At 42.5% G+C, this 24,311-nt stretch overlaps 1 protein-coding gene across 1 annotated transcript in view; it reads right to left on the reverse strand.

The window, feature by feature from the left end:
- Positions 1–24,311, reverse strand: part of TIAM1 (TIAM Rac1 associated GEF 1) — a gene marked incomplete at its 5' end in the record, with an annotated part of 515,782 nt that overhangs the window by 50,563 nt on the left and 440,908 nt on the right. The window contains 3 exons of the mRNA XM_082624561.1: positions 6,553–6,777; positions 15,231–15,317; positions 20,862–20,943. Coding sequence (XP_082480687.1) covers positions 6,553–6,777; positions 15,231–15,317; positions 20,862–20,943 — 394 coding nt within the window. The remainder of the gene's footprint in view (positions 1–6,552; positions 6,778–15,230; positions 15,318–20,861; positions 20,944–24,311) is intronic.

The raw sequence follows: 24,311 nt of genomic DNA on the forward strand, positions 1-24,311 counted from the left end.
ACGACTGAGGGGAAGGGAGCAAGAAAAGGTTAGACACGGCCAATAAAGACATTTAGCTGGAATCTAGTCTTTAAGCGATGATTTTATTTTGCTTTTCAGCCATTTTACTGTCATATAAGAATAAGAATTCCAGAGACACACTCATAATATATAAGATCAGCATAAACACTTGACCCTCCCCCAAGCTAAGAAAACAAAACCAAAACAATTATAAAGGAAAAAAAAAAAAAAACTGGGGAGAGCTAAATATACACTATGAAAAAAAAAAGGAAAAACACTACAATTTTAACTTGGGAGACAAATAATAACTTCTTTCCAACCAAATTTCACAAAACCCCAGTGTCTTTCTCTCCAGAAAACATTTTTTTAATCCATAAAAACTGTAGATATAGCCCTTCCCAATCGTATCAGCTTGTTGTGAAACTCAAATAATATATAATCTACTAACGTTCTTTAAAATTATACAAATGGAGGCTCTTACTCTCTGAAACAACATTTTTTTCCACACACAGGACTCAACGGGTGTCATTAATCAAATCCAGCTGGAAATCAGGACTAGGCGTTAGGGTTTCCCTAGCAGGGCCCACAGAAGCGGGCCATGTGCTGTTTGACAGTAAGCATTGCACACAGACAGTTTACAGAACGCACATGGCTCCAAATTTTATCGACAAACAACTAGAAGGCCATGTGCTACTGGTATCTGTGAGACTTCAGTGAATCTGGAGAATGGGACCATATCTGTTTGTAGGAAGGTAAATCTGTGCAGTTCCTCTTTCTTTGATTCCCCTCCTGCTGTCTGGTTGTCTTCTGTTTGCAGAATGGAGCACCAGACAATCTGCATGGAACATCAGCCCAAAATAGAACCTTGCATTTCACAGGCACTGCAGGGAAGCAAGCACTGCCTGGCAAATCAAAGCCTGTTGAGTGCTTAACGAATCCTTGCTCTGACCAAGATGCCTTGGCTCTCCTGGCTGTCACAGAAGCCTTTCCTGTTACAGCAAAGGGTGCTTAATCTACTTCCTGCAGGAGGGCTATCTGTGCTCACTGCGGATTGCGATCTTTCACTCAGCATCAGACAGAGTAAGATCAAGGGGGCTGACTCTCCAAACCCAAGGCTGGCCCTAATTGTCTTTAACGGGTAGAAGCCAGTGCTAAAGTCAAATGAATGTGAGCCTTAAGGACAGAACTTAAAGTGAGAGAGACAAACAGACATCTTGAAGCCTTGGAAAGATACCATGGATGCCCCTTGAATTATGATTCTTATAACTTGCATAAAATTGGGGGCTTTTGTTTTTCTGAAACTTATTTTTAAAATAATTTTAGATCTAGATTTGCTTTCCTTTTTTTTTTTTTTTTTTTTTTTTTTGCGGTATGCAGGCCTCTCACTGTTGTGGCCTCTCCCGTTGCAGAGCACAGGCTCCGGACGCACAGGCTCAGTGGCCATGGCTCACGGGCCCAGCCGCTCCGCGGCATGTGGGATCTTCCTGAACCAGGGCACGAACCCGTGTCCCCTGCATCGGCAGGGGGACTCTCAACCACTGTGCCACCAGGGAAGCCCTGCTTTCCTATATTGACGTTCACTGTAACAGTTCCCTAACTGGGGAGTGTAGGTATATACATTCTAATCAACCAGGCCAGTGCCTTCAACTGGAGACTTTGCCCCTGTGGGGACATTTAGCAATGTCTGAAGATTATTTCTGACACAACTTGGGGGGAGGGGGTTAAAAACGACTAGCTGAGAGTTGTTTGTAGGAATACTGCTAACATGAAGGCACAGGACAGCCCCCCACAACAAAGAATTATCTGGCCCCAAATGTCAGTAGCACCAGATGAGATCAGTATTCAAAATAAATCACACAGGAACATTACAGAGGCTTTTTGGAAAGCTCACAGAAACAGAGTTTTGCAACTTCCTAGGCCAACTTCCCCTTCACTTCAGGCTCTTTCTAAAATAATAGCCACTGAAGGAACTAGCTTTCTGCCTGGACCCCCTTCCCCCATTTTCTTACCAGTCTGTCCCTAAACAACTGCTGGAAAAAAAAAGAAAAGAAAAAAGATGAAGAATAGCCCCAGGAAGATTTCTACAAGGACACATGGAATGGCCAATGGCCAAGAATGGAAACTGAGTCTTATTAGAGAGAACACTTGGGATGGAATCTATTCTCCAGCCCCTGGCTTTCCAAGCCAACAAGGCAATCCAGTCACCACGTGTCCCTCCTATACTGAGGAAGAGGAGGAAAAAGAAGATTACCTACCAGGGTGTCATTACAGAAATCTCAATGAAGCAGACCACAGAACGTTATCCACAAACACCCCTGTAGATGGTCTGCATGGGACCAATCATCTTACCAGTCCACCCAGATGGAAAAAAGAGGATCAATAACCAAGAATAGTTGGTGACCTAAGGGAGTAGCCTCCAATCTTAGGTGCACGTTAGAATCACCTAAGGAGTTTTAAGCAACCATCCAACACGTGCAAACCCAGCCCCGACCTCAGACCAAGGGAATCATGATCTCTGAAAAGGGACCCAGGGGTCTCAGCCTTCTAGACTGCAGAATCTCCTTCTTTCTACCTGGGGAAGGAAACTACCTTAAGTACACTTCATAAACTTAGTTATCAGACAATCCACCTGGTGCAGATTGAAGTGGAAGAGAGGGCAGTGAGGAGATCAAAACCGAGCAGCCTCTGGTTACTAGCCAGAGAATCTTCCCATCCCCACAAGAGACTGTGCTTTGAATGCATAACATTTGAGTACCTCTTAGAACATATTCTAAACACCTCACTTTCATCACTCAATCATTCCTTACAACAACCGCGTTTGACAGCGGTGTGGTACGATCACCATTTTATGCACAAGGACACGGGGCACAGAGAGATTAAGCGTAATCTGTTCAAAGTCATGAAGCTAATAAACATATAAAAATAGGACTCATTCCCAAGGAACCTGGTTCCAGAGCCCACTCTTAGCCACTAGGTAGTGATATTTCTACCTCGAGGAAACAAACCTCTCCGTAAAAAAGGCTTCACAAAGAATCCAGCCCTGAAAGCTAATCACATATTTCAATCAGAATTCTCAGGGCAGGATCAAGGCCACGTCTGCATACTTGGACTTGTAAAATGGGGCAATCAACAGGCCCAGCCTCCTACAGACGGGCACCAGCCAGGGTGCCTGTGGACACGGCCAGGCCCTCCATCAAGGCAGCCTCACATCCACTATGACCACCCTAAGATGGTCCCTGCATCAAACCTCAAATCTGTCCCTCAGGAGGCTTCTCATTTTTAGTTACTTCTATATTTAGATGAAGGCTATAGTCCAGCCTGCCCAATGTACACACTTTCTCAGTTGGTTTCTACTGTCACTGCAGCCGTCTGTGCACACTGCTTTATAAACTCGGCCTCATTATGGAACCACCTTTCGGGTTATTTTATCCTGTTTACTTGCCCCCTCTTTTATCTTGCACTGTTAGATAGGGACGAGGAAATGGCAGCAACCGGAAGGCAGACACGCTGAGACCCAGGTGGGGAGCCTGAGTGACTGCTTGCCTCCAGGCAGTCTGATGGGGCCGCCACTACTGAGAGCATTTGAGAATTCTTCTGGAACTTATTAATGTTGAAACCAACTTAGAAACTTTCCAGAAAACCCACACTGTGACTTTACTTTCATGCTGTATTCTTGAACCAAGCTGATGACCTAACTTGACCAAGCACACTGGCTCTGAAAGATTTTTGATCCCTACCAAATATTAAAAGGTGAAGCAATGAAAAAACAAAGGACTACACTAAAATGTTAAGTATGAGGACAGAATCATGTAATAGTCATCATTATAACTTTCAACATCCAGATTAATGTCTGGGGACAGAGCAAATACTTAAGAAATGTCAGTTCCAAGTTACGATCTGGAAACAAATGACTAAATCTACGGATGATTCCAAAATAAAAGTTTGAATGTGGTTTAAACAACAGTAGGTTCAGTGGATGTCGCATGCAGATTACAAAGGTGTCTGGTCTGAAGGAGGATGTAAGGTCAGCTGCTGACAGGTTAGGGCTATATATACAAAATATACTCAAATATTCCCAAAACAGACACCTATGTACAAACATGTTTTTAAATTTAAAAAAAAAAAATTTTTTTTTTTTTTTGCAGTATGCGGGCCTCTCACTGTTGTGGCCTCTCCCGTTGCGGAGCACAGGCTCCGGATGCGCAGGCTCAACGGCCATGGCTCACGGGCCCAGCCACTCCACGGCATGTGGGATCTTCCCGGACCGGGGCACGAACCCGTGTCCCCTACATCAGCAGGTGGACTCTCAACCACTGCGCCAACCACTGCACCACCAGGGAAGCCCTTAACAATTTTTTTTAATAAAAGGTCTTAAAACTTGGCAAACTGTGTGGGCGTGCAAACGCGCGCACACGCACACAAATCTTTTGTCAAAAGAAAGAAATATATCAAAACTATGATTGTGTTTAAAGGAACAAATCATGAGCAATTTCAATCACACTTTATATCAGGGGTCTGTAAAGGGCCAGATAGTAAATATTTTCAGCCTTGCAGACCATGAGTCCCAGTCATTAACTACTCAACTCTGCCATTGCAATGGGAAAGCAGCCAGAGACAAAACATCAGTGAACGGGCGTGACTGTGTTCTAATAAAACTTTATTCACAAAAACAGGCCATAGTCTGGATTTGGCCAGTGGGTCTTAGTTTGCCAACACCTACTTTATATCCATAACCCACAGGAAGGGCTCAGACAGGAAAAAAAATCCAAAAAAGGTTGAGTACACACTGTTGTTTGTAGTATGTACATCCAGACCTTATAAAGTCCTTTCAATAACCTAATCTAACACAACACACCTTACTCAGTCATTTTACAGAAACCACTGTGAACGGAGTTTTACGGGATTGAGCCTGCCATCTTGTGGTCACATAAAAGAACAACCTTCATGGTATCCATTCCCTATCATTAAGGGTACACAGCTCCCTGTTAAAGACAAATACCATATTATATCACTTATATGTGGAATCTAAAATATGACACAAATGGACCTATCTGTGAAACAGAAACATTATCAGGGACATACAGAATAGACTGGTTGTTGCCAAGGGGAAGGGAGGCGGGGGAGGGATGGAGTGGGAGTTTGGGGTGAGCAGACATAAGCTATTATATATAGAATGGATAAACAACAAGGTTCTATACTCAATATCCTGTGATAAACCATAAGAGGAAAGAATATGAAAAAGAATGTATATATATATATATGTGTGTATAACTAAGTCACTTTGCTGTACAGCAGTAATTAACACAACATTGTAATTCAACTATACTTCAATAAAAAATTTAAAAAAATTTTTTTAAAGGGTACACAGCTCCCTGGGGTCCTTTTCTAAAGGTGTGATTGGCGTGTGGGTACTGCAGTGACAAAATGAGTCAGATGTCAACAGTAACTAAGTGTGATTGATTCTCTCGAGCCTCAACTTGTCAAATTCTCCTAGGGAACCCCCCAATAAAAGGATGAACTGTCACAAGGCGTCCGCTTGTGATTTATTCTTACCAAGCCAAGCTTCAGAAGGGACTTCGAAAAATAAAAATACTCAGAATACCTACACTCAGAAGTGGAAAATGAAGACTTTTTAAAACCTGAGTTTTAAAGAGAAAATAAAGCCCAAACCCCAGCTTACCAAATCAACCCCAACTCTAGAACCAGGTCATGGTAAGATAAGTGATAGCAGCATCTGTTCCCCTGCGGGCTTGCTCCCTGATTCTCCCGCTGAACAAGAATGGGCGCCTGTGTAGCAAAGTGAAGAAAACCTAAGCCTCGTACCAGGAAACAAACTCAGGAGAGAGACGCAAGCAAGTAAGAAGAGTATAACAGAGGCAGGGCTCATGTGAAAGATGTCTTTGCAGGGTCCTGGGGAGCTTGGTGGGGTGCCAGGAAGGCTCCCCGGGGCCGGTAGCATTCAAGCTGTTCCTTTCTGAATGAGTAGAAGGTTGCCAGAAGAGCGGGAAGAAACGTGTAAACAGGACAAGTGGCAGATGGGGCAGGGCAGGGGGTTCCACCGATGGGCTCTTGTCCAGACTCTAGGTCACAAGGGCCCAGGAGAAAAGTTGACCAAACACCAGTTCTGGGCATATTTCCGCTCTGGCCATCTCACCCCACATCTTCCTCTTCCACAGAAGAAAAAGCAGGGGTGGGTGATTTGGAGGATGGTGCCATGGAAGGCAGGGAAGGGCAGCACCAGAGCCCCAGCATCTTAAGTGACTCCTGGCACTCCTGTGTCTCCAACTCTCGTCCACAGCCAAGAGACAGTGGCCTCTACCCATTTATCTTTCTCCCAAATGACAAACAAGAGCAGCACCACAAAGCTTTCTATTGCAGCCAAACAGCAGTTCCCCCAGCACAAGAGTTCCTGGCCCCTTCGAAATTTCGACAGGAAGCTCAGTAATCTGCTCATCTTACACATCTTAGATGACCTGCCAGATGCAGGAAATCCACAGAAATGAGCAAGCCGCATGGGCAGCCTCCGAGGGGCAGCCCGGTGCACAGCCATACCTGTGTTGCTGGTGAGAAAGGCGAGAGGGTTCTCGCTGAGGTCGGCGGGGCCGTCCAGCCGGAGGGGCGGGCTCCCCAGCAGCTCTGCTTCTCCCTCCAGCTCCGGGTAGGTCCTCACCAGGAGGCCCAGGGACAGCTGCGCAAGGAAATCTTTGAGCACAGAGGCATTCAGGGTGCCCGCAGCACGATTATTGATCTCAAGAATCTCATCTCCCGCTTTCAGGCCTGCCAACGCGAGACGGAAAATGTTTAATGTCACACACGCATAAACGCAGCTGCAGCGTCAAATCAGGTCGCAGCATCTTAGACGCCCTGTTCCGAAAGGGCACACCGAGCTCTCCTGTTATAGGTGTTGCTGCAAACAGGCTGTAGTGGGCAAAGGGGATCATCAGGTGATCACGTGGTCTTTGGGTGTGGAAGGGTCTAGACTGGGATGTCACAGCGCGCCTATCCTGTCCTGAATACACCAGCTAAACAAATTTATTCCTTCTCGAATCTATGTGCTCTAAGCATCTGCCAGTTAGGCCTCGCAAATGCTAATTCTGGCTATCGTCCTAGCATTTGGAGGGGAAGAGATGGAAAGGCTCCCCGACTGCAGCAATTTCTATGCCTTCTTGTGCTACGGTGGACACGTGTGCACAGTCAGCTAAAGTCTATGAATCATTTCTACGGAACCAAAATGCAGGCACCTCCTTGGCTACAACCACTGAAGGTCATCTTATTCCAAACACATTGAGAGATGATAGTTTATGGAACCAAATGCAATCGTATTTTTCCCTCCCCCACCTTTTATTTGAAACTACATCAGGACCTTGGGGTGAATGGCATTTTGAAGGTCCCCAAAGGTTCTGCTACTTTTGCAAAGCATGCTGGGGAGTTGCCGAAGCTTGGGACCCAGAGGAGCGGCCGTGAACCCGCTCAGCCTAGGAGAACAAGAACTTGTGACTGACCCGGGGCAGGTCCCCCTGACATTAAAAGAACATTCCGGCAGTTTGAGAGAGGGAGAGATGAAGGAAGAACAGGAGAGGAAATAAGGTTTCCCTTCGGTTAAGAAGAAAGGAGTCTGATTCTTATTTTCTAAGAATATTTCTTATTTTCTAAGTTTGTTTGTGGAAAAACAAACTTGAAAAAGGGAGTGACTGAAAGGCAGAGACAAAGGATGAACTGCCAAACGCAAAGCCACACAGTCCCTCAGGCACCCGCAGTTCTCACTCTGATTCCACAGAAAAATAATTCCGCAGAGAAGTTCTCACTTCCCAACTTCACCGGGTCACACCTATCGGCCAGTTTTACTCAGGTTTCCAAAATACTTGAAATCAATTTTCTATCATATAGATAGTGGGAAGCAGCCGCATAGCACAGGGAGATCAGCTCGGTGCTTTGTGACCGCCTGGAGGGGTGGGATAGGGAGGGTGGGAGGAAGGGAGACGCAAGAGGGAAGGGATGTGGGAACAGATGTATATGTATGACTGATTCACTTTGTTATAAAGCAGAAACTAATAAAAAAAATTTTAAATAAATAAACAAATAAATAAAAAATTTCTATCATAAAATACTCCAAGAAACATCGCAGGTGAGGAGGCAATGGGAGAGAAATGAGAAGGTTTTCCTCCACGTCAGAGGCAGAATTCTGGGAGACTAACCATTCCATTTTTTAGGTGAAAGATTTTGGCATCACAGCATTTGAAGTGAAAACACAAAATTTCCACATGTGAAAGGCAGTTATTGGTTTTTAAGTGTTCTCTTGGAGACAATTCTTTTCATTAGATATTAGAGGAGGTAAAATAAGGAGAAAAAGAAGAAACGACTGAAAAACTAAAACCATCTGCAAGTTTTTTGTTTTTTTAAAATAATTTTTAGGTTTGCGGGAATTCCCTGGCGGTCCAGTGGTTAGGACTCTGGGCTCCAACTGCCTAGGGCCTGGGTTCAATCCCTGGTCAGGGAACTAAGAGCCCACAAGCCGCTCGGCCAAAAACTAACTAACTAACTAACTAACTAACTAACTAACTAAATAAAAGAATTTTTCGGTTGCTGTGACTGGTTGAATAACAATGTGTAGGGGGTTGAAGGGTGGCTCTTATAAAGATATGTCCATGTCCCCAAACCTGGGAATGTGAGCTTGTTTGGAAACAGGATCTCTGCACCTGTAATTCAGTAAAAGATCTTGAGATAAAATCATGCTGGATTATCTGATGGGTCCTAAACCCACTGAAAAGTGTCCTTGTAAAAGACACACAAAAGAGAGACAGAGAGAAGAGGAGAAAGTTATGTGAAGACAGAGGATGAGATTGGAGCAATGCTGCCACACCTGGAGCCTCCAGATGAAGGAAGAAGCAAGAAAGGATTCTCCCCTAGAACCTCCCAGGGAGCACAGCCCTGCACACACCTTGGTTTCAGACTCTGTCCTCCAGAACTGTGGGAGAATACAGTCCTGGGTTGTTTTTTTTTAACATCTTTATTGGAGTATAATTGCTTTACAATGGTGTGTTAATTTCTGCTTTATAACAAAGTGAATCAGCTGTATGTATACATATGTCCCCATATCTCCTCCCTCTTGCATCTCCCTCCCACCCTCCCAATCCCACCCCTCTAGGTGGTCACAAAGCACTGAGCTGATCTCCCTGTGCTTTGCGGCTGTTTCCCACTAGCTATCTATTTTACGTTTGGTAGTGTATATATGTCCATGCCACTCTCTCACTTTGTCCCAGCTTATACTTCCCCCTCCCCATGTCCTGAAGTCCATTCTCTATGTCTGCATCTTTATGCCTGTCCTGCCCCTAGGTTCTTCAGAGCCATTTTGTTTTTGTTTTTGTTTTTAGATTCCATATACATGTGTTAGCATACGGTATGTGTTTTTCTCTTTCTGACTTACTTCACTCTGTATGACAGACTCTAGATCCATCTACCTCACTACAAATAACTCAATTTCCTTTCTTTTTATGGCTGAGTAATATTTCATTGTATACATGTGTCACATATTCTTTATCCATTCATCTGTCAATGGACACTTAAGTTGCTTCCATGTCCTGGCTATTGTAAATAGAGCTGCAGTGAACGCCGTGGTACATGACTCTTTTTGAATTATGGTTTTCTCAGGGTATATGCCCAGTAGTGGGATTGCTGGGTTGTATGGTAGTTCTATTTTTAGTTTTTGAAGGAACCTCCATACTGTTCTCCATAGTGGCTGCATCAATTTACATTCCCACCAACAGTGCAAGAGGGTTCCCTTTTCTCCACACCCTCTCCAGCATTTACTGTTTGTAGATTTTTTGATGATGGCCATTCTGACTGGTGTGAGGTGATACCTCATTGTAGTTTTGATTTGCATTTCTCTAATGATTAAAGATGTTGAGTATCCTTTCATGTGTTTGTTGGCAGTCTGTATAACTTCTCTGGAGAAATGTCTATTTAGGTCTTCTGCTCATTTTTGGATTGGGTTGTTTGTTTTTTTTGATATTGAGCTGCATGAGCTGCTTGTATATTTTGGAGATTAATCCTTTGTCACTTGCTTCATTAGCAAATATTTTCTCCCATTCTGAGGGCTGTCTTTTGGTCTTGTTTATGGTTTCCTTTTCTGTGCAAAAGCTTTGAAGTTTCATTAGGTCCCATTTGTTTATTTTTGTTTTTATTTCCATTTCTCCAGGAGGTGGGTCCAAAAGGATCCTGCTGTGATGTATGTCATAGAGTGTTCTGCCTATGTTTTCCTCTAAGAGTTTCATAGTGTCTGGCCTTACATTTAGGTCTTTAATCCATTTTGAGTTTATTTTTGTCTATGGTGTTAAGGAGTGTTCTAATTTCATTCTTTTAAATGTAGCTGTCCAGTTTTCCCAGCACCACTTATGAAGAGGCTGTCTTTTCTCCATTGTATATTCTTGCCTCCTTTATCAAAGAAAAGGTGACCATATGTGCATGGGTTTATCTCTGGGCTTTCTATCCTGTTCCATTGATCTATTTTTCTGTTTTTATGCCAGTACCGTATCTGTTATGTATCTGTTTATGCCAGTACAGTATCTGTTTTATGCCAGTACCATCCTTGTTTGCTGTAGCTTTGTAGTAGAGTCTGAAGTCTGGGAGCCTGATTCCTTCAGCTCCGTTTTTCTTTCTCAAGATTGCTTCGGCCATTTGGGGTCTTTTCTGTTTCCATACAAATAGTGAAATTTTTTGTTCTAGTTCTGTGAAGAATGCCATTGGTAGTTTGATAGGGATTGCACTGAATCTGTAGTTTGCTTTGGGTAGTACAGTCATTTTCACAACGTTGATTCTTCCAATCCAAGAACATGGTATATCTCTCCATCTGTTTGTATCATCTTTAATTTCTTTCATCAGTGTCTTATAGTTTTCTGCATACAGATCTTTTGTCTCCTTAGGTAGGTTTATTCCTAGGTATTTTATTATTCTTGCTGCAGTGATAAATGGGAGTGTTTCCTTAATTTCTCTTTCAGATTTTTCATCATTAGTGTATAGGAATGCAAGAGATTTCTGTGCATTAATTCTGTATCCTGCTACTTTACCAAATTCATTGATTAGCTCTAGTAGTTTTCTGGTAGCATCTTTAGGATTCTCTATGTATAGTATCATGTCATCTGCAAACAGTGACAGCTTTACTTCTTCTTTTCTGATTTAGATTCCTTTTATTTCTTTTTCTTCTCTGATTGCTGTGGCTAAAACTTCCAAAAGTATGTTGAATAACAGTGGTGAGAGTGGATAACCTTGTCTTGTTCCTGATCTTAGAGGAAATGTTTTCAGTTTTTCACCATTGAGAATGATGTTGCCTTTGGGTTTGTCATGTACAGCGTTTATTATGTTGAGGTAAGTTCCCTCTATGCCTACTTTCTGGAGGGTTTTTATCATAAATGGGTGTTGAATTTTGTCAAAAGCTTTATCTGAATCTATTGAGATGATCATATGGTTTTTCTCCTTCAATTTGTTAATATGGTGTATCACATTGATTGATTTGCATATATTGAAGAATCCTTGCATTCCTGGGATAAACCTCACTTGATCATGGTGTATGATCCTTTTAATGTGCTGTTGGATTCTGTTTGCTAGTATTTTGTTGAAGATTTTTGCATCTATGTTCATCAGTGATATTGGCCTGTAGTTTTCTTTCTTTGTGACATCTTTGTCTGGTTTTGGTATCAGGGTGATGGTGGCCTCGTAGAATGAGTTGGGGAGTGTTCCTCCCTCTGTTATATTTTGGAAGAGTTTGAGAAGGATAGGTGTTAGCTCTTCTCTAAATGTTTGATAGAATTCGCCTGTGAAGCCATCTGGTCCTGGGCTTTTGTTTGTTGGAAGATTTTTAATCACAGTCTTAATTTCAGTGCTTGTGATTAGTCTGTTTATATTTTCTATTTCTTCCTAGTTCATTCTTGGCAGGTTGTGCTTTTCTAAGAATTTGTCCATTTCTTCCAGGTTGTCCATTTTACTGGCATAGAGTTGCTTATAGCAGTCTCTCATGATCCTTTGTATTTCTGCAGTGTCAGTTGTTACTTCTTTTTCATTTCTAATTCTATTGATTTGAGTCTTCTTCCTTTTTTTGTTGATGAGTCTGGCTAATGGTTTATCAATTTTGTTTATCTTCTCAAAGAACCAGCTTTTAGTTTTATCCAGTTCTGTTTCTTAAGCCACCCAATTTGTGGTAGTTTGTTATGGCAACCCTAGGAAACTAATGCAGGGCCTACCTGAGTGAGCTAGTCTCAGAATTAATAAGTGAGAGCAGGGGGCCCAGCAGTGATGGGCAATGAAGCACCTTGTCGGGGTCCTTCTGTCACAACCCCACTGTGTAACAGCTCTGTGCCCGTGGGCATGTTACTGAATCTCTCCCAGCCTCGGTTTCCTCATACGTAAAGAGGGGCATGGATTAAATGAGATTCAACAAAATAATCTATATAAAACTCTTTGCACAGCACTTGGCATGTGGAAGATATTCAAGACATGAACTCTCATTATTAATACTTCGTAGAACAAAGAGGAAAACTTTTTTTGGAATTTTTGAGCCTACTCAAAAATGATCCCCACCACCCACACTAAAAGTTGTGAAGCATCTAATCTATCTGTGTAGAAAAATACAGCACAGAGCTTTCTCTGTGTCCTGTGGAGCCATCTGGAAGACACTTAGATGACAGCAAAGAAGATGCCTGATCCCAACCTCAGATGATTCCAAGAGCAGAACAATGGGCCAAAGAGGCCCAAGATGAACAGAGCTAAGTGTAAACACAGTTTGGTTCCAAAAGTCAGCTCTACAAGTACAGCCAACATGAGATCCAACACAGAGCAAGAGGCAGGCAAGAGAAAGCAGGAATATGGGAATTACCCATCAGCCCATCACAGGCCAAAAGCCCAAGGTGGCTAAGAAAAATAAATAAAGTGTAGGTTCAATTAATGCAAACAGAATATTCAGATCTAATTAGGCTGCGTGCCACTAGACGTCCCTTGGTTGCATCACATTCTGGTCATTTTAAGAAACACTAAAATCCAGACCGTCCTCTAGCAGAACTAGCATCTGGATAGTGTCCAGAGGGCAAGGACCAGAGTTGTATTCTACATTCTAATGAATTGTTGAAAGATCTGAAAGTGTCAGATGTGGAAAAGACTTAGCAGTTTTAACATGAAGCACATCATGAACACCAATGGCTGGCTATAAACGAGGAGGCAAACAGTGAACGGAAGCTGAGGGAGGAGGATGTATTATAATCAGAGACGTCCACAAAGGGGCCGTATGGTCCACAGGAAGCTCTCCGTTATTGGGAGGTCTTCACATAGCGGTTATGTTTAACATCAAATATCTCTCCCGACACAGCCCTCTGCAGGTCGGATACTGGGAATAGTTTGCCACCCAGGTGGACAAATGGGCATCACTCTTGCATCTGCAGAGAACAGTGTTATATGGGGCAAGGGAGTTGCAGCAGACGACCGTTTGTTTTTACCTAACACCAGTGTTCCTGGATTCAAAGGACTAAAACAGGATGTGACTAAAACCAGGGCAGCGTATTTCCCCACCCCCACACGCCAACCGGCACACTCACGCTGAAAGAGATAAAAATCAGATTGGGGTTTAAAGGGGAATAAACCCCGTCACCTCTGCTCTTAGCTGAGATACGCTTTGAAGGCGTCAAACTCTGGCCTCCGGACTGCCTTTGGCCTCGAAAATATGGAAGGAAAAATGAAGGAAAATCCTTGTCCACGGCCGTTAGCAGTGGATTAATTACTTGGACTTTGTTTCTGATTGGGCACACCTTTGCCATCTCTGTGCAGAGCCAAGTCTGCGGGTAGCACTTCTCCGGTGCTGACAGCACAGGGCAAAGTAAGCTGCACAGGAAGCTTGTAAGCCATGAACACCCAGACCTAAGCTGCCCCAGAACATGGGAGGAGGTGGGAGAGGTAGGCAGGCATTCCATCCTCTCCCAGCTGCTCCACCGTCCTCTAGCAGAACAGATACAGGTATCACATCCAAGTGTAACTGACCAAGACATGTTGGACTTTTATATTCAATGGGCATTATTTTGCCACTGCCTGGATGAAGCTAAAAATTCCGCAGCAAGAAGAATGAAATGAAGGTGGATTTTAAGCCCTACCTACCTGCCCAGGTTCCCCCCCAAAAGTCAAGTCCACCCAGAACGTGACGTTATTTGGAAAGAGGGTCTTTGCAGATGTAATTAAGTCAGGATGAAGTCATACCAGAGTAGGGTGGGTCCTAAACCCAATGACCGGTGTTCTTATAAGAAGGCCATGTAAAGACAGAGAGACACACGGGAAAGAGGGCCATGTGAGGACAGAGGCAGAAATTAGAGTGACGCAGCTACAAGCCAAGGAAGCCATGGGCTACTAGCAGCCAGCAGAATCTAGAAAGAACCGTAAAACAGATTCTTCCTGCAGAGGCTCCAGAAGGAAACAAGCCTGCCAATACCTTGATTTCAAACTTCTGGCCTCCTGATGAGAATACATCAGGAGGCCAGAAGTTTGAAGGGCCTCTGTGTGAGAATACATTCTATTGTTTTGAATCACCCGGTTTGTGGTCATTTGCTACTGCAGCCCTAGGAAACTAACGTAGGAAGCAAAAAATCTAGGTTGAAATGATTCTCTCAGAGTAGAAAAAGTATGGAGAGCTGGGGTTCCACAAGTAGCCTAGACAGACAACACTATGAGCCCTTGTAGGGCTGCAGGCAGGGTGTAGCAGAGAAGAGCTCTCTAAGGAGGGCAGGAAGTCAGGATCCTGAACCCCTAGGTGCTCAACTTCTACAAAGATTCCTCTATGAATGGCGGCAATAGAACACGAAGGACCTTTGCAAGCTCAGGCAAAGGCCAATGTCAGCTTCAACCAGTGCAGACCAAAGCACAGAGGGGTCTTCCCGAATAATCCGCTTCAAGAAGATCCCTGGGACCTCCATTCCATCCCAGATGGTAGGGAAGGACAACCACTTCTGAGTAGAAGGGCATTTCCCATCAACCCCATGGAGATGGGCTCAAAATCAGATTTAAAATCCAAGAAGGCAACATTCCTTGCACCCTTGAGCGGATGGAAATAATACTCGTATTCCCTGGAAGAGTTTTCGGTGAGACAACATTTAAATACTCTTCAGGGGTGAACCCTTTGGGCATATCCTTCTCATCCACCAACTAGAGAAACCCAAAAGGGAATTGAAGACAAACAAGTCAAGACAAGACACTTGATAACTTACCTTTCTTGGAAGCTAAGCCAGTTTCCTTTACGCTATTCACGTAGAGCCTTCGAACACCATCTTCTTCCACAGAAGAAAGTGAAAAGCCTAGGAAACACAGGGACAGCCAGGTAAGGCCCACACCCTCTGAGTGTTGAGCGAACAATAAGAAGAATCTGCTGTGAACTAGGTATGTTCATTGCTTGGGGTTATAGTTTTTTCTTGTTCGTATTGTTTCACAAAGCAGAAAAATGTATGCTTAGGTCACTCTAAAAGAAGTCACTGTAAAAATTAATACTACCAGGTACATCTATCTTCATACGACCTACCTATCAACTCAAATGGAAGAAAATGATTTTGTTTTACCCTGCTTGCTAATAAATGCCATAGTTTTGCTTTTTTTTTTTTTTTTTTCACAGTTTCCTCCATAGCATAAAACAGAAACAATCAGCTTATCTCATCTGGGTCCCCTTGACTTTTTTTCAGCAAATCTATGTCCTAGGACGTGTCACAACAGAACAACTGTATGGTGTGTGTTCATCCATATATATTGCTGTGTGGACACTGCTTTAATTAGTAAAATTCTGCACACAGGGAGAAATAGCAACAAACTTTAGAAATCCTTCTTCATATTGCAACTGATGGACTGCACATTCTCCTAGTGTCTGATCATAAGATTATCTTATACCTGTCTAGGCTTCCAGAGTTCAAAGCCCATTCGTTAATTAATCTTGGGTTTTGCTACATCCTTCGGAAAATAAAGCAGATCAAGTCCCTGAGGTTCTAAGTGCTCCCAGTCCTATGGCTACAAGACTTGGTCACGTCTGTTTCTAGACAGTCTCATGTAAAACTCTTTCTGATCGATCAATGGAATGTCCACAACCAACACCGACTTTCCCTCAGGATAAAATACTTCGGTAGATAATCTTAAAAGGGCAATGGAAATTAATACAATTGTAAAGATATGACATGAATGATTTCAGCTCTGGGAGAAAAATAAGGCGTAGGCAAAGGAAAAAACAGTGGTTTAAAAAAAACAAACAGGCAACTAACAACAAAATAGAATAATTAATTAAAAGACTGGGGCCCAGGGATTCACTGAGACTTCTCGGTTCATGTCATAATGAACATATGTTTCTTTGTACCATTCACAGGACCAGGAAATAGATACGCACACGTAGGCAAAACTGCCAAATGCCATCACCCACTAGGGTACCGCAACTCCCTCGGATAGGGAACTATATGGGCCCACCCCCTGAGGACTTTCCAAAGTCTTTATTTTATTCTCTTATTTTAAATTCCATTCTTACAGCAACTTCTAACTTTCAGATTACTCTTCAAGAAGTCCCACTGAAATAAAAATAATTTTAGACACGAGCCACTTAAATGACATTAGCCTTAACACAGGTGTGTTTATCTGCATCGCAGCAGAGATTTTCTTTTTCTTTTATCTGTTAGAATAGATACAGAATCAAGGACTACATCAGGGAGAGGATGAATAGAATTCATTAAAATACAGGCATTTCCTTTCTAAAATGCTTCCATTTTATAAAGTTCTGAGACCAAATTTTTTAATTATATTTTTAATTCAAATTTTATTCTATTAAAAATAAAATGAACACATTTGTCAGGAGAGGTGATGTGTTGAGAGCCTACTGCAAGTCACCTTAAACCAAAGTCAGTGGAGATAGGTATTCATCTGCTGCCTTCCTTCCTTACCACTAAGGATGTCAAGAGTCCCAAGGAACAGCCTCCATTTCAAGATGCCAATAATTTGCACAGTGGAGGGAAGGTGGGGATTATAACCATCTCCTACAGTAACAAATATGTACTCATTTGTATTATTTTTTAGATTCCATATGTAAGTGATATCATACAGTATTCGCCTTTCTCTGTCTGACTTATTTCACTAAAGCTGTGAAATAATATTCTCTGGGCACATCCATATTGCTACAAATGGCAATATTCCATTCTTTTCTTTGGCTGAATAATATTTCACTGTATCCATGTCCAGGCTATTGTAAATAGTGCTGCTATGAACTTTGGGGTGCATGTATCTTTTTGAATTAGTTTTCGTTTTTTCCGGATATATATCCAGGAGCGGGATTGCTGGATCATATGGTAGTTCTATTTTTAGTTTTTTAAGGAACCTCTTTACTGTTTTCCATAGAGACTGCACTAATTTACATTCCCACCAACAGTGTAGAAAGGTTCCCTTTTCTCCACATCCTTGCCAAAATTTGTGATTTGTAGACTTTCTGATGTCAGCCGCACAAGTCAGAATATTTTTTTCTTTTAAATAGGATAGCAACAATCTAATTCCCAGCAGACAAACCTAATATGGTCCAAAATGACTGCCAACAGAAGACAGAGGGAGTTATTCAGTATAAACCCAGTATGTCCACCCATCAGAAGGCTTAGAATTACAAAGATGAGGAGGCACCATGAATGGCATATGATCTTGAGAATGAAGGAAGTGATTAAAACTGAGTGAAGAAACGAAGAAGACAGACTCATATGTTGAATAACCAGAAGTTTCCTCATACTGAAATTCATGAGCAAAGAAAAATCAGGACAACAAAGTAAACAAAATAGAAGTACTCAGAACCAGAGTCCAGGATACAGCGAAAGAGAGAAAGTGAGAAAAGTGCAGACACCTCTGATATAGAGGGACACAAGACCAAAAGTCTAATAGTCTAACCAGTCCCCAGAGAAGAAGGAATACTCAGTTGCTAAAATGATGCATTCATCCACTTCAAGGCAGCCTGGGGATCATGCTTAGTCTATTACAAAACTATTTGAACTAATTTCAACAAGTCTGAGAGAGTCCTGAGGGCTGAGGTAGAGGGAGGGGCAAGAGAGAGAAATTAGGCAAGTGTTAAATCTTTCCATTTGTTTAGTCAGTGGAATTATTAAGTCATAATTTCCTCCCTAAAGCGTTCTACAATAGAAAGCAGCATCTGGTTTATAGTTAGATCTTGTATGTGTGCTGATGTGTGCTAGTAACTTACATATACTGAAATTGACGTATAGCAGGAAGCTGCACTTAGGTGCTAATGTCAGAGAGAGGTGGGCTGAATTTAGAATCCTTGGTAGATTCTGAGGGCAGAGACAACCAGGTCTTCTTAGGACTCGGGGACTCTTTAGCTACTTGTGGGAATGCCTTCTGCCAACATCGAACTGGGCACTGAGAATAAATGATTTTACCTAAGGTTATTAGCCATGCATGGTGGCCTTCCAAGGTGAAGTCCAGGAACCACTACAGATAGGCTACAGCTGACAGCGATGTAAGGACAGAAAGCAAGACTAAGTAAGCACTGCGAACCTCATCGTCTGACACTGCCACAACCTCTAAGCAAGGGATTTTGTAGTTTACAAAAGCAGGGGTGCTCCATGACAGATCAGAAATGAAAACAAAACCCCAAAGCCCTGCTTCTTTATGTCAGGTCATGTGAGAAGCATGGCCAGCAGTACCCTCTGGGTTGATGTCTGATGCCCTGTACCAGCTTCAGCATGGAAATCTAAACAGGTTGAGTACTTCAGCCACTTTAATAAAAAAAAAAAAAGTATAAAAAATATAGCGGTTCTATGCCCAGTTTCTATTTGTGAGTCCCCAAACCAAACCATCTTTTTTTTTTCTTTGGCTGCGCTGCACGGCACATGGGACCTTAGTTCCCCAACCAGGGATGGAACCCACGCCCCCTGCAGTGGAAGCACAGACTCTTAACCACTGGACCGCCAGGGAAGTCCCCCAAACCAGTCCACCTTGGCATTTGATCCCAAGAGCTGTGAGATCCAGCCCTCTCTTGCTTCTTGCTACATTTTCCCCTTACGCAAGACAAATGAACCAAACCAAAGATAAAAGGGTAAGGGATATGGTACATTTCAGTTTGGAGGACCCAGATGCTTATTTGTAGCACTGAACCAACTACCGCTTTAATTACTGAGGTCACGCTTCTGCTGCATAATAAGCCTTCAGACACATTTATCCCTTGCCATCAAAAACGTCCTCTGGCATTATGCTGTCTTTAGTTTTAAGGTCAAGTAAACAGTGTGAGGGTGTAACGCAAGTGGCCAGGGGCTGGAAATTAGGTTCTCGTCATTAGGCCAAAGCACTCCCGTGAGGGCTCTGAGAGGTGGACTGGCTGCCTGCGGGAGAGGCTTCGGCAGGAATACTGAAGATGCTGCTGCCCAGTAAAGGGTTTGAAGACTTTCAAGTGTTAAAAAGCCTAATAAGTTCATTCAGAGAGAAATACGCAGTAAGCAAGCATAGGCAGTGCCCTTTATATATCTTTCCACCAGGTCTTCTAGTTCTCCTTTTTTCCGGTACATAGTAGGACTACACTCTTCTGCCCACCTACCCATCCCCCACCTCCAGTCACTTGCTTTGACAAGTGAATTGGGAGTGAGCCAGCACCCAAATCACCACCTTCCCTCTTTCCCCTTTGCCAAGAGACAGACAATGTCCCAGGTGGCAGGCGCTGCAGGCCCAGGTCCTAGAGTGAGGACAACATACAGAAAGGGTCCCAGCCAGCCCACAGAGGATGCACGGTGAACAGGAGAAAGAATTTCACTGTTTGGAGCCACTGGGCTTTGGTGACTGTCATTGCTTCAGCGAACCTCGCCCTCCTGACTGATCTAGCCCTGATAGAGCATATGGGTTTCCCTATGTATTTCACTCAAGCACCAACTTCACTACTATCCAAGTCATAACGTGTAATGCTAAGAAGACCAGTCTTAAATCTATGGAAAGGATTACATACTTCACTACACCAGAAGGTAGACAATAGGAAAGCCTTAACATAGCAAGCCTGACTGCTATTCTTTGAATGGCCTGCTTATCAGGTTGGCTTCTGGCTGGCATCTGGGAACTTGGATTTGGGGAGGATTCCCAACACCCTAATGTAGCCCACTGTGTCTAAAATCTGTACAAACAACGTGGTTTGTGCTGAACACCTGCTTCCCTCCTGGGAGGCTGGAATTTTGGTATATGCTGGGCAGAGGGTGCCTCCCTGACCAGCCTCTCAATAAAAATCCTGGGCACTGAGTCACTAACAAACTTCCTACCAGACAACAGTTCACACGCATTGTCACAGCTTGTTGCTGGGGGAATTATGGACTTCTCTTCACCCCATGGGCCTCTCCCTTTTACTGATGCTATTTTGTATAGTTTTGCTGTAATAAACTGTGGTCATGAATAAGCTGAGTCCAGTGGGTCCTCTTAGTGAACCCCAAAACCCAGAGGTGGTCTTGGGGACCCCAACTCCCACCAAGACAAGTTCCTTTAACATCCTTTGTGAGGGAAAGGAGAATAATACATATATTTGGTGGATAGAGGTGCGAAAGGATAATTTCTTCATTACTAGGGTATATCATAAGATAAAACAATCTCCTCCCAACGGATCCATTTCTTTTCTGTGACAGGCAAACCCCGATGATTAAAGTTAAGAAATTTAAAGCTAAAACCTTTGTCCTACCCAGGGTACATATCTTTTCCCCCTTATTTTGGCTGCTGGGCAGAGCAGAAGCCAGATGGGCTATCTGTTTTAAATAGGCCCCAAAGGCATTTTATTGAATTGTTAATAAGTGCGTGTTTACACAGGAATTGTTTTAACTTGAAGAACACCAAAGACCAAAGAAAAAGAAACATACCATAATTATCACCGGCTGTATCTGACTTCTCAATCTGGATGTTCTGAGTGATTTTTGGACAAATTTCAATTTCTTTGTACAGCTGAAAATGACAAAGAGAAGCATAATTAAGACTTCATTAAAAATAACTTAGAAATAGTCATCAATTTGTAAATCTATTTTTTCAGAATTTGAAATCAAATTCTCATCACATCCTAGTATTTTTGTTGAACTGACCCCATTAAAGACTCAAAGTGGAAACTTAAAATGCACATTCCCAGATTTAGCTCCAGTTCCAGTTTCTAAATAATTCCTTGACATCACTCTGTATGTCTGTTCCCACACTATTATCTATCACACACCTGAAAAATAATGCTAAAGTCATAAAAAATCTTCAGTACTGGGGAAAAAATTATTAACATCAAGAAGAGGTTATAAAGATCTTGATATGGGATCCATAGGAATAGGAGAAATCTCTGTGCTTCCATTCTCTTCTGTTCGTATACCATTTTGGCTCAAAAAGTCCACAATAGTACAAATATGCAGAGAAAAATTATAGCATTAAAACAGATGACAGATTACATAAATGACAATATTCTCTTTTAGCCATTAGATTATACCAAATTACTGAAAAAACTGAGGTACATAAATCAATCACCTCTCTCAAAAACCCAAGAAAACATGGAAAAAAAATAAGAGAAACTGGCAGTTCACAGAGAAACTTTATTTCAATTAATTTAATTTATACTTCATGCTTAGATGTCTGGACCTAGCATCATCATGGATGGTAACTTATGAAGGTTCTACCATGTGTTCTTGCCCCTCACATGCTCTCTATGAGACAAATGTGATCCCCATTTTACAAATGAAGAGAAAAAGGCTACAGAGAAAGTACTTTCCTAATGTCAAAAAGCCAGCCTGGGCAGAGCTGGGATTTGAACCCAGGTCTCACTGGCTCCATCACTGAAGTTCTCCCCATTACACTATAATGCCTCCCAACTATTTCCTGGTGGGACTCAGGGGTACCATAGTAAAGGGTACCAAACCTTACTTCTTCAGTATGTAAGCCAAAGGCCGCTTCCAGAATTTATGATAGTAATTCCAAAACATATTGACGTGTCAAACGCTCATATAGAACTTAAAATTTGTCAAATTAATTTCAAAATGAAAATCATCTCTGGAAAATTCCAAAATGAAAATCCTTTAGTATTAAATAGAAGTCTTCGTGATTATTTAAACTTGCCCCCCTCTCAGTCATTTGTCCGGAAATAATTTTGTTCAGACAAGTATGAAAAAAATGGTTTCTTTCTCTTCGCTTTCTTAGGACAGTTGACAGGTGGGAGAGGTGAACAGAATGCTTAGGATTCAGGAGTCTGGAAAACAGGCTGCTGTAATACTAGAAAGCCAAGGGGTGGGGCAGGGGCTGGAACACTGACCCAACGGCCTAGATCCTCTAGAACACCCTCATTTAATGCAACTTCCACCAAATGCATAACTTCATGTTGAGGACATAACTTAATGTGGTTTTCTTTCTATACTTCAGAATAAGTTTCAAACCAATGCATTCTGAAGTTAGAAGAAATCGGTTCTATTAGATCTACTGATCTTTAGTTCAGAAAATTACAGTCACCAAAACTATACATACCAAATATAATCAATTTTATGATTATTTTGTAATGTCATGGAATGCTCAATAAAATGTTATGAAATGTATTCACTTCGACTTATTTTGAACCTTAGTTTTATTTTTTCAATTTCCTTGAGAGCCAAACTCTCCCCCTAGGTGGCAGTATATCACCGCTTGTTCTAACCATCTCTGGAAAATTCCAAATGGTTGTCCATAGATCCCGTGGGAATTTAGCTTTGTAAATAAGCTTTCCTATTCTTTTATAATATTACCTCCTCTCTTCTTTGTAATTGGTGTGAAAGTCTTTGTGTTTTTTTACCAGTTTCAGACAATAACTTAGTATAATATAGACAGGGCCCTTGACCACGGTCCTTAGGCTGGCTGGACTAAAATTGGGTTTGGTAAAAAGCTCTAACTCTAAAACATGTAAAATTTCAAGAAGGAGCTGGACTGTAAAATATATTTTCGATGCAGTCATAATATCTGAAACCAGAAATTTTGAAATTTCATAGCTTTAAACATATCTTTAGCAAAGAAGTATCACACACATTCCATTTATTTATTAAATTTATTTATTTATTTATTTATTTATTTATTTATTTATTTATGGCTGTGTTGGGTCTTCATTGCTGCACGCAGGCTTTCTCTAGTTGCGGCGAGCGGGGGCTACTCTTTGCTGCAGTGTGCGGGCTTCTCATTGCGGTGGCTTCCCCTGTTGCGGAACACGGGCTCTAGGCGTGTGGGGGGCTCAGTAGTCGTGGCTCGCCGGCTCTAGAGCGCAGGCTCAGTAGCTGTGGTGCCCGGGCTTAGTTGCTCTGCGGCATGCGGGATCTTCCCGGACCAGGGCTCGAACCCGTGTCCCCTGCATTGGCAGGTGGATTCTTAACCACTGCGCCAGCAGGGAGACCCCCCTTTATTTTTATTAAATCAGTGATGCTGCATGTTTTCGCTCTTTTCAAAAAGCAGATTAAACACCATCAGATGTTAAGAAACAATCTGATTACCCTGGTACTTGAATTATCACGAAATCACATTCATTTCCTACCAGGTCTCCTTGGCGTGCCTGGTCCAAGCGACCATCACCCATGGCCTGAACGACAGCTCACTAGCCTCCTGCCTGCTCTCCCAGCTCTTTCCCTAAGGCCCTAAGGTTCATGGGCCACACAGTAGCCACAGCGAGCCTATGAAGACAGAAGTCAAATAATGCCCTTCCTCTCTGGGGATTTCCCTTCTCACTTGGGCCCTACAAGCCCTCCTGCTCACTCTTCTGCATCCAAACCCCTCCCCACCCCACCTTCCCTCTCCCCACCACTCCCTCACTTACCCTCCTCAAACATGAGTAAACTACCTATACTATCACCCCCCTCCCCTTGCCAGGCCTTACCCAGCTTTGTTTCCTAAGCCTAGAACACTTTCCTCCAAAATACCTCTATGACTCACCTTCTCACCTCACTCACCACGATGTTCACACATCACATCTAAAGGAGCAGCTCGATCGCTTTTATATGTCTATCTTTCTCTATCTGTTTGCCCTTTTTCTTTCCCCGCTCTTAACATCCCGGGAGATATTACACATTTACTTGTTTTTGTTAAAAATATTTACATGTTTTTATATCTGTCTCCACCAACTTGAATGTATTTTCCATGAACAGTAGAGATTTTTCTGTGTATCTCAGTGCCTAGAACAGCTAGCATGGTGCCAGGCACACAATAAACACTAAATAAATATTTGCTGGATGAATGAATCAATCGATCAATCAGTGTTTCTGCAAACTCTTTATTCCCACCTGTCACTTTAAGAAAAACATATTTAATATGGGTTTTCAAAAAACCCAGTGCCTCCA

This window comes from Mesoplodon mirus (assembly GCF_964341445.2).
Source record: "Mesoplodon mirus genome assembly, chromosome: 6".
NCBI lineage: Eukaryota > Metazoa > Chordata > Mammalia > Artiodactyla > Ziphiidae > Mesoplodon > Mesoplodon mirus.